The 15169-nt window shown below is 49.9% G+C and overlaps 1 protein-coding gene across 6 annotated transcripts in view; it reads left to right on the forward strand.

Annotated features, from left to right (window-relative positions):
- BANP (BTG3 associated nuclear protein) overlaps window positions 1–15169 on the forward strand; it is a 110959-nt gene that overhangs the window by 33313 nt on the left and 62477 nt on the right. For all 6 annotated transcript variants that reach the window (XM_040443298.1, XM_040443295.1, XM_040443299.1 and 3 more), the window contains exon 4: window positions 427–626. In XM_040443298.1, coding sequence (XP_040299232.1) covers window positions 427–626 — 200 coding nt within the window. The remainder of the gene's footprint in view (window positions 1–426; window positions 627–15169) is intronic.

Raw genomic sequence — 15169 nt, forward strand, 5'->3', positions numbered from 1 at the left:
CCCCCCCAGGAGCGCCCCTGGCGGGAAGCGAATTTGTGGGAAGCTCCATGGCCCAGGGAGGCGGGTGGGACTTGAGCCCGCAGCCCTGCACGCGCAGGCCGCTTGCCGGCCACTGGGTGGCGGGCTTGCTGTTCGGAAGCGCCCGGCCGGCACCGGCAGGCCGTCCGCTTGCTGTGTGCCGCTTGCCCGGTGGGCGACTCGGGCCAGCAGGGCAGCGTCCCGAAGACCGCGTGCGCGCTGTCGCAGAGCTGGGACCCTGGGCGCACGGGGACGGCCCCGGAAAGCACGCCCTGGGGAACGGGGCCCCCACGGAGGCGCTGCGGGCTGGTTCTCCCCGAACAGATGCGACCAGGGTCGGCGTCCAGGGACGTGGTTGCTTACGGTTCTCGGCGTCCCTTCTGAGGGTCTTCTCTTTTCCGCTTGCAGTCATTCCTGTACTCCATTAACCAGACAATCTGCTTACGGTTGGATAGCATCGAGGCCAAGCTGCAAGCTCTGGAGGCCACTTGTAAGTCGTTAGAGGAGAAGCTGGACCTGGTCACGAACAAGCAGCACAGCCCCATCCAAGTCCCCATGGTGGCCGGCTCCCCCCTCGGCGCGACCCAGACGTGCAACAAAGTGCGATGGTAAGAGCAGAGCACGGGGCCCCCTCGCCAGCCCGCCAGCCCGCCTGGCCCCGTGGCGGGAGTTGGGCACACGCCGGCGTCCCCTCCTCGGTTCCCTGGCCCCGGGTGTAGCGAGAGGAAAGCACACGTGTGACGTGCAGCCTGAGTGCCTCTGAGTCGGCTCCCGGGCACGAACCAGCCTGTCGCGTGTCCTCTGCAGCCAGCCCACCAGATCTTGGAAGGTGTACCTTTCTTCCCTTTACTGTGTCCCATGTGGCTGCTTCTCAGATGCCAGTGCTTGTAAGTGTTCCTGGAGCATCCTGCACTTTCCTTCCTATTGGTAGTTACGTGTCTTCTAAAAACACTCACGGTCTAACCTAGTGGTGCCTGTGGTAGTTTTATACCGTGTGAGTTGAAACTTCATAAAGAATTCACCTAGACTGGAAAGATGTCTCCCCGTCTGTGGCCTGTGTCTCTGTCCAGGGTGCCCCGTTAGATGCTGGTGTTCCTGGCGTGACCTAAAGCTCAGGCTCTGGGCATCAGTTTCCATCAGCCTTGGCGTCTCGTCTTTTCCCACGGGGGCTCCAAAGAAAGTCACACTTGTGGTGGCGGCAGAATTTGTCCTTGTAGGTGATGAGAACTTGAAGCGTTTTTGCTAAGGGCTCTCTTGTTGTCGCCTTGCTGCCAGTGTCTGCTGGGTTCTGCCCTGCCCACGTGCCCTAGGGATGGGAGCAGTGATAAGGGGCAGGTGGGGTTGACCGGGGGTTCCTGGTTTGGTTTGGGAGTGCTCACGAACACGCTTCACTTTCAAGGTGGCCACTTGTCCCAGTTTGTCTGGGACGGCTGCTGCGTGGGTGTGATTGCTAGTGCCTCATGTGTCTGGAATGCCGCGTGGCCCACGCCTGATCTCTGTCCCTAGGGAAGGTGGGCTCATCCGTGGTGTTGCTCGGAGACAGGCTTTCGCCCTGTGTTTCCAGGTGTCCTACCAGATCCCGCGTGGGTTTCCTCCAGCAGACACTCGTGGACCCTCATCTCTGTAGGCCGTGGGGCTCCACCCTGGCAGAACCAGTGCCTGTTTTCAGAGCAGTTTTTTTGTGATACCCTCTTATCCCAAAATGTGATGTGAAGAAAACATTTATATTGGAAAAACCAGTAAAATGTCTTAATTGTAGCATAAGGAGAAATTAAAGGCCGGTGGGGTATAATACGATAACACGTATTTCCATAAGTGAACGGTTAGGTGAGATGCACGAGGGGGCAGCGAGCAGGCCAGATCCCCAGACGTCGTATGTGGAGTCCTGGTGGTGGGGAGGGCTGTGGCGTGAGTCCGCACACACTGGGAACTCAAATACTAGTTGGTGATGGAATCCTGCAAGATGACGAGCCGTTCTTGATGAAGTTTCAAATAAAGCAAAATGGAATTTTTTCTAGACTCGAACGATAGTTGAATTCCTGGAAAGTTTGTTACGTTAAAATTACCCGAGAACATTTTGTGTTGGAGCGTAGAATAGAGTCAGATGCTAGGCTCAGAGAGCTGTTAGAATCCTGATTTTCCTCGAGTGTCAGGGACATTGGAAGTTTGTGCAGGAAGATGTTTTGTTAGATGAGCGCGTCTCACGCGCCGAAGGATGTCTTAACCTCCTTGGCCATACCCGCGAAGTGCCAGCGGTGTCTCGTGAGTGTGATGACCCAGTACACCCCACTGGATTTCAGACCCTGCCCCTAGCAGTTCCAGTGGGAACTGCTGCTCCCGGGCACGAGAAGAGAATGACTCGTGAGCAAGCAGCCGGCCCGTGCCGAGGGTGGTCCTCCTTCGTGTGTGACTGCCTTACCTGTGTTTGGAAGAGGTAATCTTGACGAGTCAGGGAAAGTGTCGACGAAGTCTGCCCGTTCAGATTCCACAGCTGATGCCTTGTGACGGTTCCGTCAGGGGCAGGTGAGTTCCGGGTCTGAAGGCTGCTGTTGCAGCTGCGGTTTGGACCTGCGAGCCGCTTGTTTTGGGATTTGTTTTGTGTCCGGAGCAGGGTGTGTTACTGGGAGAACAGGCCTCTGTGTGCCCCGGGCTGCCCTGGTCTGAAGCCGCGCGGTGACCTGGGTCAAGTCACGTGCTGGTATTAATTGTCCGTTTCCAGTTTCCTCGTCTTCAAAAACAAGACAAGACGGAGGTGACCTGGGCCTGCCTTTACGGGCTCCATTTCCGTCTCCTGCGGTCCTAACCACGAAGCTGTGGGGTGGGGGCTGGGAGACAGGGTGGCACCCCTTCCTTTGGATTTGGGCCTCCGGGCCGGTGTGCCGTGTCCCGTTGGGCTTTGGGTTGTCCGAAGGCGGAGGGGCTCACTTGGATGAAGGCATTTCCAGGCGGCAGGGAGCCACCAGCTTCTCCAGCTTTCTTCAGCGTTTTCTCCATCGCGGGGCTGGCGGGGAGACACCACGGGCAGCCTCCCTGGGTGGAAATCCCACCGTGCTTCCCTCTGCCCCAAGACAGGAGGTAACGCTGCTTGTGGTTTTCTGTGTGTGTATTGACAAGCGGTAAATTAAAAGGAAAGCTTTCTGATACCGAGTCGGATATATGATCTGGCTAAACCAAATCAGGTAGGTTTTCTGGCTTTGAGTAGTTGTACCGGTAACATAAAATCAACCCGCCGGAGAGCGCACTTACTGTGTCTTGACACAAGGTTTGTGAATGTTTTTCGTAAAACAGTTACGTGTAGAAACTGGTGTGAGAGTAAGAAAGGAACAGTCCTTTTTCTGTTTTCTCTTAAGCGTGGCCTTAAGTCATATGTATATGAATGATTTTTAAAGAATTAAGACAACAGTTGAAAGCTGCTGACAGGAAATTTTGGGGAGAAGTAAGGGAGAAGAATTTAATTACAGTAGATCAGAGGAAAAAGTGTATATTTTAGTTAGAAGGCTACAAATTTGTAAACCGTAAGTAAAGGAGAATTGTGCGTATGAAATGCGAGTAGTGAGTGGGACGTAGAAAAGGGAAAGTCTCCAAAATAAATTAAAAATTGATTAACGTTCTGAGTAACAGAGTACTTTTACCAATTATTTATTTTGGGCCTCAGATATTTAAAATATAAGTTAGAAGCATTTGAGTTCTGGATTACTTTAGATGTAAATCACATGCTTTTAATTTAAGATTTTTTAGGCCCATATCGTGGATGATTCGTGGGGAAGTCTGAGTGTAATTGAACCCGACAGATGGGGGCCCCTTAAAATGTCTTTTCAGTTAACGAGGAATCGGCTGGTGGGTGAGAAGCCGTCGTCTGAAACCCCGCTCGCCCTTCCATTTGGAGAGGCTGCCTGAGGCCCAGAGCTGGCCCGAAGCCGCGGTGCACAGCTAAGTCGGTGTCTGCATTCTGAGATGCGCCCGCTCATCTGCTGGTTCTTTCTCGAGACCGTGCTCTTAGCTCTGAGAGTTACTTGTTCTCTTTACTCCCTGGGGGGCAGAAGGCGGCAGAGCGCTGCCAGCTCCAGGTGGCGACTTAGGATCCAGATTTTCAGATTGTACGCCTGAATGAGATTCTTTAAATGAGTCCAAGAAAAAGAAATGAAAGAAAACCTTTTCTTTGATGCTCAAGCTTAGCCGTTGTAATGAAACTGTTGGTGAGGGTGTTTGGATAGGTTTCATCCAATGACGGTGTTCTTCTTGGGGAAAAGAACACTCGAGTTGCTGCAGGTAGGTGCTTTTCTTTCTTGGAAGTGCACCATAAATTTGGATTTTGCTTAATTGTGGTTCTAGGTGTAGCGACTTGAGGCTTTACCTCTAAAGCTCCTCTCACGTTGGTGTCGACGTTGGAAGTGGCTGACCGCTGACGTGCTCCTTGAGGAGCTGTGGCAGGCCCTCTGCGCATTTCAGAAGGGCCTCCGTTTTAGAATGTGGGCTGCAGGGGCACCTGGGTGGCTTAGTCAGTTAAGCGGTTAAGCGTCTGACTTCAGCTCAGGTCGTGATCTCACAGTTCGTGAGTTCGAGCCCCGCGTCCGGCTTTGTGCTGACAGCTCAGAGCCCGGAGCCTGCTTCCGATTCTGTGTCTCCCTCTCTCCCTGCCCCCTGCCCTGCTCACACTCTGTCTCTGTCTCTCAAAAAGCGAATAAGCGTTAAAAAAAAAAATTTTAGAATGTGGGCTGCAGGGGTCAGGTGTATGGATAGGGACGTTCATGCAGATCAGCGTAGAAATTCCTCTTTTGCACTTCATTGAAGCTGCACACCGTGACATTTGGAGAAAGCACAGTGAGTAGGACATTGCTGAGCTGCGGCTGCTGCCCTAGCTGATGACCGCCAGGAAGCTGGCAGGACGGTGCCCGCACGGTGCCTACCTGGAGTGGGAGGATTCCCGCTTGTCCCCGGTGCCCTATGGGGCCAGCCTGTGTGATGAGTCAGACAGCAGCTCAAACCCTCGTGCTCCGGGTTGGTTTTCATTAACAGGACACGTTACTACACATTGACTAATTAAAAAAAAATGCTTGTCTCTTATTTTTAAAAGCAAGATGTTTTTATTTTTTATGCAGAAATGGTTTTTTATTGAGATGTAATTGCCGTACAACAGATTTTCATTTTTAAAGCTTGAAAAGTTTTTTTTTGTGCTTTTAAAACTTTAGTGTACTTCTTGGGGCGCCTGGGTGGCGCAGTCGGTTAAGCGTCCGACTTCAGCCAGGTCACGATCTCGCGGTCCGTGAGTTCGAGCCCCGCGTCAGGCTCTGGGCTGATGGCTCAGAGCCTGGAGCCTGTTTCCGATTCTGTGTCTCCCTCTCTCTCTGCTCCTCCCCCGTTCATGCTCTGTCTCTCTCTGTCCCAAAAAATAAATAAACGTTGAAAAAAAAATTAAAAAAAAAAATAAATAAAACTTTAGTGTACTTCTACATCTACAATTTTAAAACAATCGGAGTAAATCAGGGGCCTCTTTGTAATACTCAGACATACAAGTGATTTCTTTTCGAGATAATCTTTTCCTTCAGAGAGATATGTCCTCTGGGACACCTGAGGGAAGAAAATGATTTTCTTTCCTTTCCTCTAAGCTGATTATTGATCAAGAAATTATTTAAATTCCCTCTACCATGCTGGCTGCTGAGTCTGTTTTATTTCCCAGAGGGCCTTTTGTGTTAAGTGTTGGTGGATATTTGTGGAAAGGCTATTTTTTTGAGCCTTCGTGGCTTCTGGGTAGAGAGAGGTCCCCTCCTGGGGTCTCTCGGGACACTTGCAGTCCTGGTGAGGGGTCATCCGTGTTCAGAGCATTTCCGCTCTGGGTCATTGAGCTCTTCAGTCAGGACCGTAGCATTTCGTAGGCTTTGGAATGTGAGAGACTCCAGATAGGGCTGTTTGAATTATGAGAAAAGGTTTGGTTTTAGCCGTGATGGGCCTGGTTTTAGTTCTTTCCTTACCAAGTTTTCAGTTTTTCGATGTTTCCACTTAACTTTGTAGACGTATGATCTCTCTTGCCGACTGTCTACACTCCTTTGTACAGCCGCACACGTTTAGTGACCTAACGAGGGTACCCTGTACGTGTCAGGGCCGAGTACCAGCCAAGGAAAACTCACAGTTTACACACATACAACCGGCAGAACGATCAACCTAATGTGATGACTCAGATACAGTCTGATAAGCAGCGCAGATCCTAAACGTGCAGCCGAGCATTTTAATAGATCGCGCACGTCTGCTAATCTGGAGTACTTCTCTCGTGGTAGAATAGCACAAAGCTCATCACTTGGGATCTGTAGGTCAGTTTGGAGAGAATTGCCCTCTCAATGCCATGGAGTCTTTGGACCCACGAACACGGTGCACGTCTCCCCTTACGCTGGTCTTTAATTTCTCAGCAGTCTTCTGGTTTTCGGTGCGTAGCTCTTACTCACATTTTGTTAAAGTTTTCTCCAAGTACGCCATACTTTCAGATGCTGTCGTGAAGCGTACTGTGTTTTCTATACTTACCTTTATCCTGCATCGTTTCTAAATTCATTTTGTTTTAGTAGCTTTGCTGTAGGACTTAAGATAAAGGGAAGTATTTGTGGTCATGTATGTTTTTTACATATATAAAGAGAGTTTTACTTGTCATCAAATTTCTCTAGCATTTCTTTTTTTTGAGAGAGAGTGTGGGGGAAGAGGGCCAGAGAGAGGGAGACAGAGAATCCCAAGTAGGCTCCACACTCAGCGCAGAGGCCAAAGCAGGGCTTGAACTCAAGAACCCTGAGATGATGACCTGAGCCAAAATCAAGAGTTGGGTGCTTAACCGACTGAGCTACCCAGGCACCCTGTCTGCTCCATGGATAAGATCTCTCATTTCAGCGTGTAATTTTTTTTTCTTTTTGTACTTTTACTTCATTTCTGATCTCCGAGTGAAAGCATCCAGTCTTCCACCATTAAGTGTGGTGTTGGCTCTAAATCTTTTGCAGATGCTCTTTATCAGGTTGATGAAGTTCTATTCCTGATTTCATGAGAGTTTTTACTGTGAGCATTGAATTGAATGTTCACGTGCTCTTTCTGTATCTTCTTGAGATGATTATGTGGTTTTTCTTTTTGATTCTGTTGTTGCAGTGAGTTATACTGATTGATTTCAAATGCTAAACCAGCCTTGCATTTCTGTCATAATAAACCTGATGGTCATAGCATGTTACCCTTTTTATGTATTTTTGGACCGACTTGCTAACATGTAGTTAAAGGTTTTTGCATCTGTTTTCATGGGGTATGCTAGTCTATAGTTTTCTTTCTTGACCTGTCTTTGTTACTAGGGTGATGCTAGTCTCAAAAATTTATCTGGGAGGGCTGCCTGCGTGCTCAGTCGGTTAAGTGTCTGACTTGGCTTGGGTCATGATCTCATGGTTCATGAGTTCGAGCCCCGCATTGAGCTCTGTGCTGACGGCTCGGAGCCCGGAGCCTGCTTCGGATTCTGGGTCTCCCTCTCCCTCTCCGCCCCTCCCCCGCTCATCCTCTGGCTCTTTGAAAAATAAACAAACATAAAAAAACTTAAAAAAATGGTTTGGGAAGCCTTCTCTTGTCTGTTTTCTGATAATGTTTCTGTATGGTTAGTTTTATTTCTTCCTTAAATATTTGATCCAGTTTGCCAGTGAATTATGAATTCAGTTTCTTTAATAAATACAGAACTTTGATAAACGTGGAACTTTTTGAGTCACTGTTATTTAATTTGTATTCTCCAAGGATTTTGTTTTTGTTTAAATCCTGGAATTTGTTAACATAATACTTTTTCATAGTATTGGCGTATTTTTTATTTTTTTATTTAAACAATTTTTTTTAACGTTTTTATTCATTTTTGAGAGACAGTGCTCGTAGGGGAGGGCAGAGAGAGAGGGAGACAGAATCGGAAGTAGGCTCCAAGCTCTGAGCTGTCAGCACGGAGCACGACGCGGGGCTCGAACCCGCGAACCGTGAGATCGCGACCTGGGCTGACAGAAGCCGAGGTCGGATGCTTAACCGAGTGAGCCACCCAGGCGTCCCTCACATATTACCTTTCAAATGTCTGTAGGTCCACATCGCATTTAGTTGCTGTGTCTTCTTGGGCTCCTTTGGTGTGTGATAATCTCACAGACCTGGTTTTCATAATTTTTTGAGGAGTATTGGTCAGGTGTTTTATAGATTGTCCCTCACTTGGGATTTGTCTGTTGCTTTTCTCCTGATGAGCCTGGGGTTGCCGAAGTCTGAGAGGCGGACCCCAGAGGCGAAGTGCCATTCTCATCACACCTTCTCCAGGGTGCGTGCTGGCTCCGTGACTTCTGTCTGCTGGTGTGGTCTTGGATCACTGGGCTGAGGTTGCGTTGGTCAGATTCCTCCCCTGTCAAGTTCCAACTGCCCCCCTTCTCTGCCCCCTGTGCTCTTGGGAAGGACATCACTGGACATCACTGAGCTCAGCTCCAAATGAAAGAGTGTGGAGTTCTTTTTTTTTTTTCATTCATTTTTGAGAGAGAGCACACGAGCGGGGGAGGGGCAGAGAGAGAGGGAGATGGAGGATCGGAAGCAGGCTCCAGGCTCCGAGCTGTCGGCACAGAGCCCGACGCGGGGCTCGAACCCATGAACCGCAAGATCATGACCTGAGCCGAAGTCGGACGCTCCACTGACTGAGCCACCCAGGCGCCCCAAGTGAAAGAGTGGGAAGTTCTGCTGCACCTCTTGGGTATGTTGTTACTGTACTGCACGGGAGGTTTCTCTCTTCCTCCCCGTTTGATTGTCACTCATTTATATCAGTGTGGACTCACGGGTATTTATTTTACGCTTTGGGTTGGAATCCAGTACTCCTTTGTTTTGCTGCTCAAATGTTCCAGCTTCTGTGGCTGAGACTGCTCTGCTGTGGCTTCTGTGTCCTTGGACACTCCCTCCCCGCTAGTCATTTTGGTTTGTTTTGAGCACTTCCTTCCTTTCTGGCACCACAAGGCGCTCCAGGCTCGTCTTGCGTGCTCCCCACACCAGTCCTCCAGTCAGCCGTCTCCTGTATTGGAAAGTGGCGGCAGAGACAGGATCTGAGCATCCGGAATCTCACCGCTGTGGTGTCCCTCGCGGCTCTGTGTCCCCCTGCTCCCCCTGGGGGTCCCTCCTGTTGTCCGGCTTTTCCTCCTAGCAGTTCTTGTCCGGTAGCCATTTTCCTGTAGCTCCTTGGGAAGAAGAAAGGATCTGCGCTCCCAACCAATGTGCCCTTCTGGTTTGGGACTGACGGCTTGCAGTCAGAGGGCTCCGTTACGGTGCAAGTGTGGCTTCTTGGGGAGCGGAGGCAGGCTTAGAACCAGCCCTCCTCTGAAGCAGCTCGTGGTCGACGTTTGCTGCATTAGGTTATCCCTGTTTCTCTGTGGCAGCTGCTTATTTGGGGGTGTGGTTTTCACACTGGAACTTGTTCATGTTTGGTTTTTTTTTTTTTTTTTTAATGTTTTTATTTATTTTTGAGACAGAGACAGAGCATGAGCAGGGGAGGAGCAGAGAAAGAGGGAGACACAGAATCCGAAGCAGGCTCCAGGCTCCGGGCTGTCGGCACAGAGCCCGACGTGGGGCTCGAACTCACGGACCGTGAGATCATGACCCGAGCCGAAGTCGGACGCCCAACCGACTGAGCCGCCCAGGCGCCCCAGGAACTTGTTCATTTCATTAGATATTGGGAAGCAGTTTTTAATGCTCATTTGTTCTTATCCCTAAGGATACTTTTTTGGATCCTGGTTTTTATGACTTTTTAGTCTTGAGCCTGTAAAGAACAGAACTAACTCCACGAAACAAATTCCAGTGAAGGTCGAACACTTGGTACGTCGGTTGGGTGACTTGAACTGCGGTAAAGAATCCTCCAGATTTGTGGGCTGACTGTTGCAGGTTGGCACGTTCTGCTCCTAAAAATGCTGGCCCCTCTCCTGTTTACATCTCATCCGTGAGCACTGGTCCCAGGGCCGTGCTTGCTCCGAAGGGAGTGTAGCTTGGCTGCCTAGTGGCTGCCCGAGATAGGACCACCCTGTGCACAGGGGGCAGGGGCCCGTGGTGGCCACGAGCCCCCCTGCCGCTCTGGGACGTGAGGACCTCGGAGTGTCTGGTTTTACCGTTTTAACTAAGGCCGGTGCCCCTGCTTCCGCTCCCACCGGGTTTGCTGTCACGGAAGTCTGAGGCTGGCCGCTGGACGGTTTAGACTTCACACACCGTTCGTTTTATCACGACCCCGGTTCCCGTGTGCCGTGCAGGAGCGTGCCTCTGAGCGCCCGTGGGAGAGTGCGTGCTGAGGGAGCACGTGTCTGTGGAGTTGGAGAATCTGTACCTGTTTTCTTATGAGTAGAATGTGGAATTACTCGAGATTTTTGCTAGCTTGCTTTGTTGAGAGTCTTTGAGATAATTCACAAAAATGAGAAGATGAGTATCTCAGATTTCCCCTGAACTTTACGAGTAGTTACTTTGAACGGCAGAAGGAGCGGCCGGCAGAGGAACGTGGCCCGGAGAGACTCCTCTGTGGGTGCGAGGGAGGCAGGGACGTGGCCCACATCTTTCTGATGTTCTGGCAGGTCCCTCCTCCCTCGGCCACAGAGCACAAAGCTGAGCGTTACTGTGTGAAGAGAAGCCACACCTGAGCTGCCCGCCTTGCACGGGGAGGGGCGGCGTTGCGTGAAGGTGTGGTCTTGCCTCACCCTCGAAGGTTAGCACGGGGCACAGAACGGGACACCCTGAGGTCGGGGCGTCTCTCCCGTGCCCGGAGCCTGGCTGTCACTCCCTGAGCGTCAGCACTTCCTAGGGGAAGGAGTATTCAGAGGATTTCCTTTGGGCGTATAAGTCAGTCTCTTCTAGGATGGTCGTGCTCTCAGCACCTGCCTGCGTGAAGTACGATGTCGGCAGAGAACCTAGTCATGGGCGTTCTTGTCTGTCCTGCGGTCGTTTGATGATGGGTGTCTGCGTCCCCCCAGCAGTGAATGTCCGTGGGTGTGTCGCCATCGATTGATCAGACTTGTTCGCCGTTGGTTTCTTATTTCCTGGAGCGAGTGCAGTCAATGCTTGTGAACGTTTTCCTTGGTGATTAGGAGCTGGAAACGGGTTCATACAAACCTGACTTCCCCAGGGCACCCCATTCTGCAAGGAAGCAAACGTAGAGGCATTCTCTTGGGTTAAGCCCAGTGCACTAAAATTCTTGGGTAGGGAGGGAGGCTACCCCCCTGCCCCACCATTTCCACAGCAGACTGGCTAGTTGATGGCGGCCATCCCCTCTGAGCTGGCAACAGCTTCAGACCCGAATCAGCATGCTGTTTCCTTTGGCTTCAGCCGGCTCCAAACATTAATCTCTTTTGCCATCTCTTTGTGAGGACACAACGTAAGTTTTGGGTGTGTGCAAGTGCACGTGTGTGTCTGTGTGTACATTCGGAATATGATCATAAGCCACTGAAATCTGTATGAGGTTTTAGTTAGTTCAGAATTAGAGTTTCTTTCTTTCTTTTTTTCTTTCCTTCTTTCTTTCTTTCTTTCTTTCTTTCTTTCTTTCTTTCTTTCTTTCTTTAAATTTTTTAATCTAGAGAGAGTGCGCATGCAAGTGAGGGAAGAGGGGCAGAGGGAGGGAGAGAATCTCCGCTTAGCGCGGAGCCCGATGGGGGACTCGATCCCAGGACGCTGGGATCCTGACCTGAGCCAAAATCCAGAGTCAGACCCTCAACCAACTGAGCCACCCAGGCACCCCAGAGTTAGAGTTTCTGTAAAGTTCTCTGAGTTTACGTAGTTCTGACATCGGGCTCTTCCAAATAATATTTGCAAACTCTGGGTCCACCTGACTTGACGTCATTTTGTCCTCTTTGCCCGAGGTCTGTGTGTGTTTCTCTTTGCACACTACATGCTGAGCTCCTCTCCGGTGTTGGCTGGTCTTTGTCCTGCGTACCCCTGCCCCTCCTCTCCGTGTGCCCACCTGCACCGGCCACTCTGTGGTCCTCAAACTCTCAGGCTCAAACCAGCTTGTTTTCTGTTTTCCTTTGTAATAAAAAGTGGCAAACACCACTTTTAAAATGATGTTTTAAAACTTTTTACCTACGGTTTTCAAGATTTTTTTTCAGGTCTTTTATTTTGGTGGTTTGTTAGGTTTTTTGCATAGACTTCAATAGAGCCCCTTGGCGTATATTCAAATGATGGTCCATTTTGTGTGAACGATGAGCTAAGGGGACAGAGATGTTGATGTTTTAAAATATGAGTACAGAGACTTTTAACACGGTCACAAAGCGATTTCCTGAAACAGAAGAGAAGTTGAAGGTCACTTTGTAAGCATAGCTTGGAAAATGTCTGCCATGACATCTCTGAAAGCTGAAGATACTTTGTTGTAAAGCCATCGGAATGAAACAGTGAAAATATGCAACACTGAAAGGCTAACAGAAATAAAGGAGTATTTCTGGTCTTGACTAACAAGTGGCTAAGAGCTTGAGAGGTGCTTGGTGACAGGCTCTGTCACCTCTAAGGGGTGAGACCTTGGGCAAATTCTTACCCTTTCCCAGCTTCCTCATCAGTACAGCGGGAATAAGACAGTATATGAAGATTGCTGTGAGAGAGGTCATGCATATGAGCGCTTGGGTTCTTTGACCCTCAGCAACCCCGCGAGGGGTTTGGTTTTGGTTTTGGTTTATTAGAAAGAGGGCAAGAGCGAGAACGAGAGAGAGAGAGAGAGAGAGAGTGCACGCATGTGCATGCGCAGGGGAGGGGCGGAGAGAGGGGAGACAGAGAGTCCCAGGCAGGTTCTGGGCTGGCAGTGCGGAGCCCCGCGCGGGCTCCATCTGAGGAACCGTGAGATCATGACGCTGAGCCGAGGTCTGACGCTGAACCGACTGAGCCACCCAGACGCCCCACCGACCCTGTGAGGTTTAAAAACCCGATCCTATTAAGGCTTCTTGTTCACCAGGGGGTACCGTCAGCCAGGCCTCGTGGTGCGTGCGGGGCTCACGCTGGTGAGCGCACAGAACTCTAGGTCGCCCCGCCCTCCGTGGGTGACAGTGCGCTAGGCCGTCCCGTGGGCATCGTCTTCCTAAGTTTCTCTTCTGGCTCGTGAGTCTTGGTCTCTTTTCTTTCCGCGACACGAGACCATGGAGTCTAGAGGACTGAACTAACTCAGAATCGTTCTCGAATTCATTCACATCTTATACACACGGGCTTGACTGTATACTGAGCACTCGCCGAGGCAGTTGGGGTCTGTCCTTCAGAAAATGGACAGAAAGGCCCCTGTGCAGGGGCTGCCTCGTACCAAGCTAATCTGTAGTGAGTGAGCCATGTAGTGGGTGAGTGCCGTGTGGGGCCCGTGGACACAGCAGGTCTGTGCCTCTTCTGTGGGGTTGTGTGTGTGTGTGCAGTTTTGTTGTTTTATTTATTTTGATGTTTATTTTTGAGAGAGAGAGACAGCGTGAGCCGAGGAGGGAAGAGAGAGAGGGAGACACAGAATCCGAAGCAGGCTCCGGGTTCTGAGCCGTCAGCACAGAGCCCGACAGGGGCTCGGACCCACAAACTGTGAGATCGTGACTTGAGCCAAAGTCAGATGCTTAACTGACGGAGCCACCCAGATGCCCCTGTTGTTTTAAATCATCAGCACCCATCAGAGTCACTTGGAAAATGGTTAAAAAACACAAAAAATAACTGTGGGCTCTCTGGGGGCAGCCCCTAGTTTCCCCAGGAAATTACGGTGTTCAAAGAGTAGTGGGTTATGGACCATTCCTATGTTGGTTTTGGTTCGAATGTCCCCTTTGCTGCTTGAGAATTTGGGCTCAAATCTAGCTTGGCTGTGTGGGCCTGGGCACGTTATTAGCTGGTCCATGCGGTGGTCTGCTGATCCGCGCAGGGAAGGTGCTGTGGTGCCCTCTCCCGCTTTGAGGATTGGGTGTCTCCTTCCACACGGAGCCCTGGGGGCAGTCCTGCCTGCCCTGACTCTCCTGGGGGGAGTGCCTGAGGGCCCTTTGCTCAGTCACTGCACACGGGTGAGTGATTCTTTTTTTTTTTTATTTTTTTTTATTTTTTTTTTTTTATTTATATATGAAATTTATTGTCAAATTGGTTTCCATACAACACCCAGTGCTCATCCCAAAAGGTGCCCTCCTCAATACCCATCACCCACCCTCTCCTCCCTCCCACCCCCCATCAACCCTCAGTTTGCTCTCAGTTCTCAACAGTCTCTTATGCTTTGGCTCTCTCCCACTCTAACCTCTTTTTTTTTTTTTCCTTCCCCTCCCCCATGGGTTCCTGTTAAGTTTCTCAGGATCCACATAAGAGTGAAACCATATGGTATCTGTCTTTCTCTGTATGGCTTATTTCACTTAGCATCACACTCTCCAGTTCCATCCACGTTGCTACAAAAGGCCATATTTCATTTTTTCTCATTGCCACGTAGTATTCCGTAGTGTATATAAACCACAATTTCTTTATCCATTCATCAGTTGATGGACATTTAGGCTCTTTCCATAATTTGGCTATTGTTGAGAGTGCTGCTATGAACATTGGGGTACAAGTGCCCCTATGCATCAGTACTCCTGTGTCCCTTGGATATATTCCTAGCAGTGCTATTGCTGGGTCATAGGGTAGGTCTATTTTTAATTTTCTGAGGAACCTCCACACTGCTTTCCAGAACGGCTGCACCAATTTGCATTCCCACCAACAGTGCAAGAGGGTTCCCGTTTCTCCACATCCTCTCCAGCATCTATAGTCTCCTGATTTGTTCATTTTGGCCACTCTGACTGGCGTGAGATGATACCTGAATGTGGTTTTGATTTGTATTTCCCTGATAAGGAGCGACGCTGAACATCTTTTCATGTGCCTGTTGGCCATCCGGATGTCTTCTTTAGAGAAGTGTCTATTCATGTTTTCTGCCCATTTCTTCACTGGGTTATTTGCTTTTCGGGTGTGGAGTTTGGTGAGCTCTTTATAGATTTTGGATACTAGCCCTTTGTCCGATATGTCATTTGCAAATATCTTTTCCCATTCCGTTGGTTGCCTTTTAGTTTTGTTGGTTGTTTCCTTTGCTGTGCAGAAGCTTTTTATCTTCATAAGGTCCTTCATAAGGTCACTTTTGCTTTTAATTCCCTTGCCTTTGGGGATGTGTCGAGTAAGAGATTGCTACGGCTGAGGTCAGAGAGGTCTTTTCCTGCTTTCTCCTCTA

The sequence above is a fragment of the Herpailurus yagouaroundi genome, unplaced genomic scaffold (assembly GCF_014898765.1).
Source record: "Herpailurus yagouaroundi ecotype Mexico unplaced genomic scaffold, PumYag 190, whole genome shotgun sequence".
Lineage (NCBI taxonomy): Eukaryota > Metazoa > Chordata > Mammalia > Carnivora > Felidae > Herpailurus > Herpailurus yagouaroundi.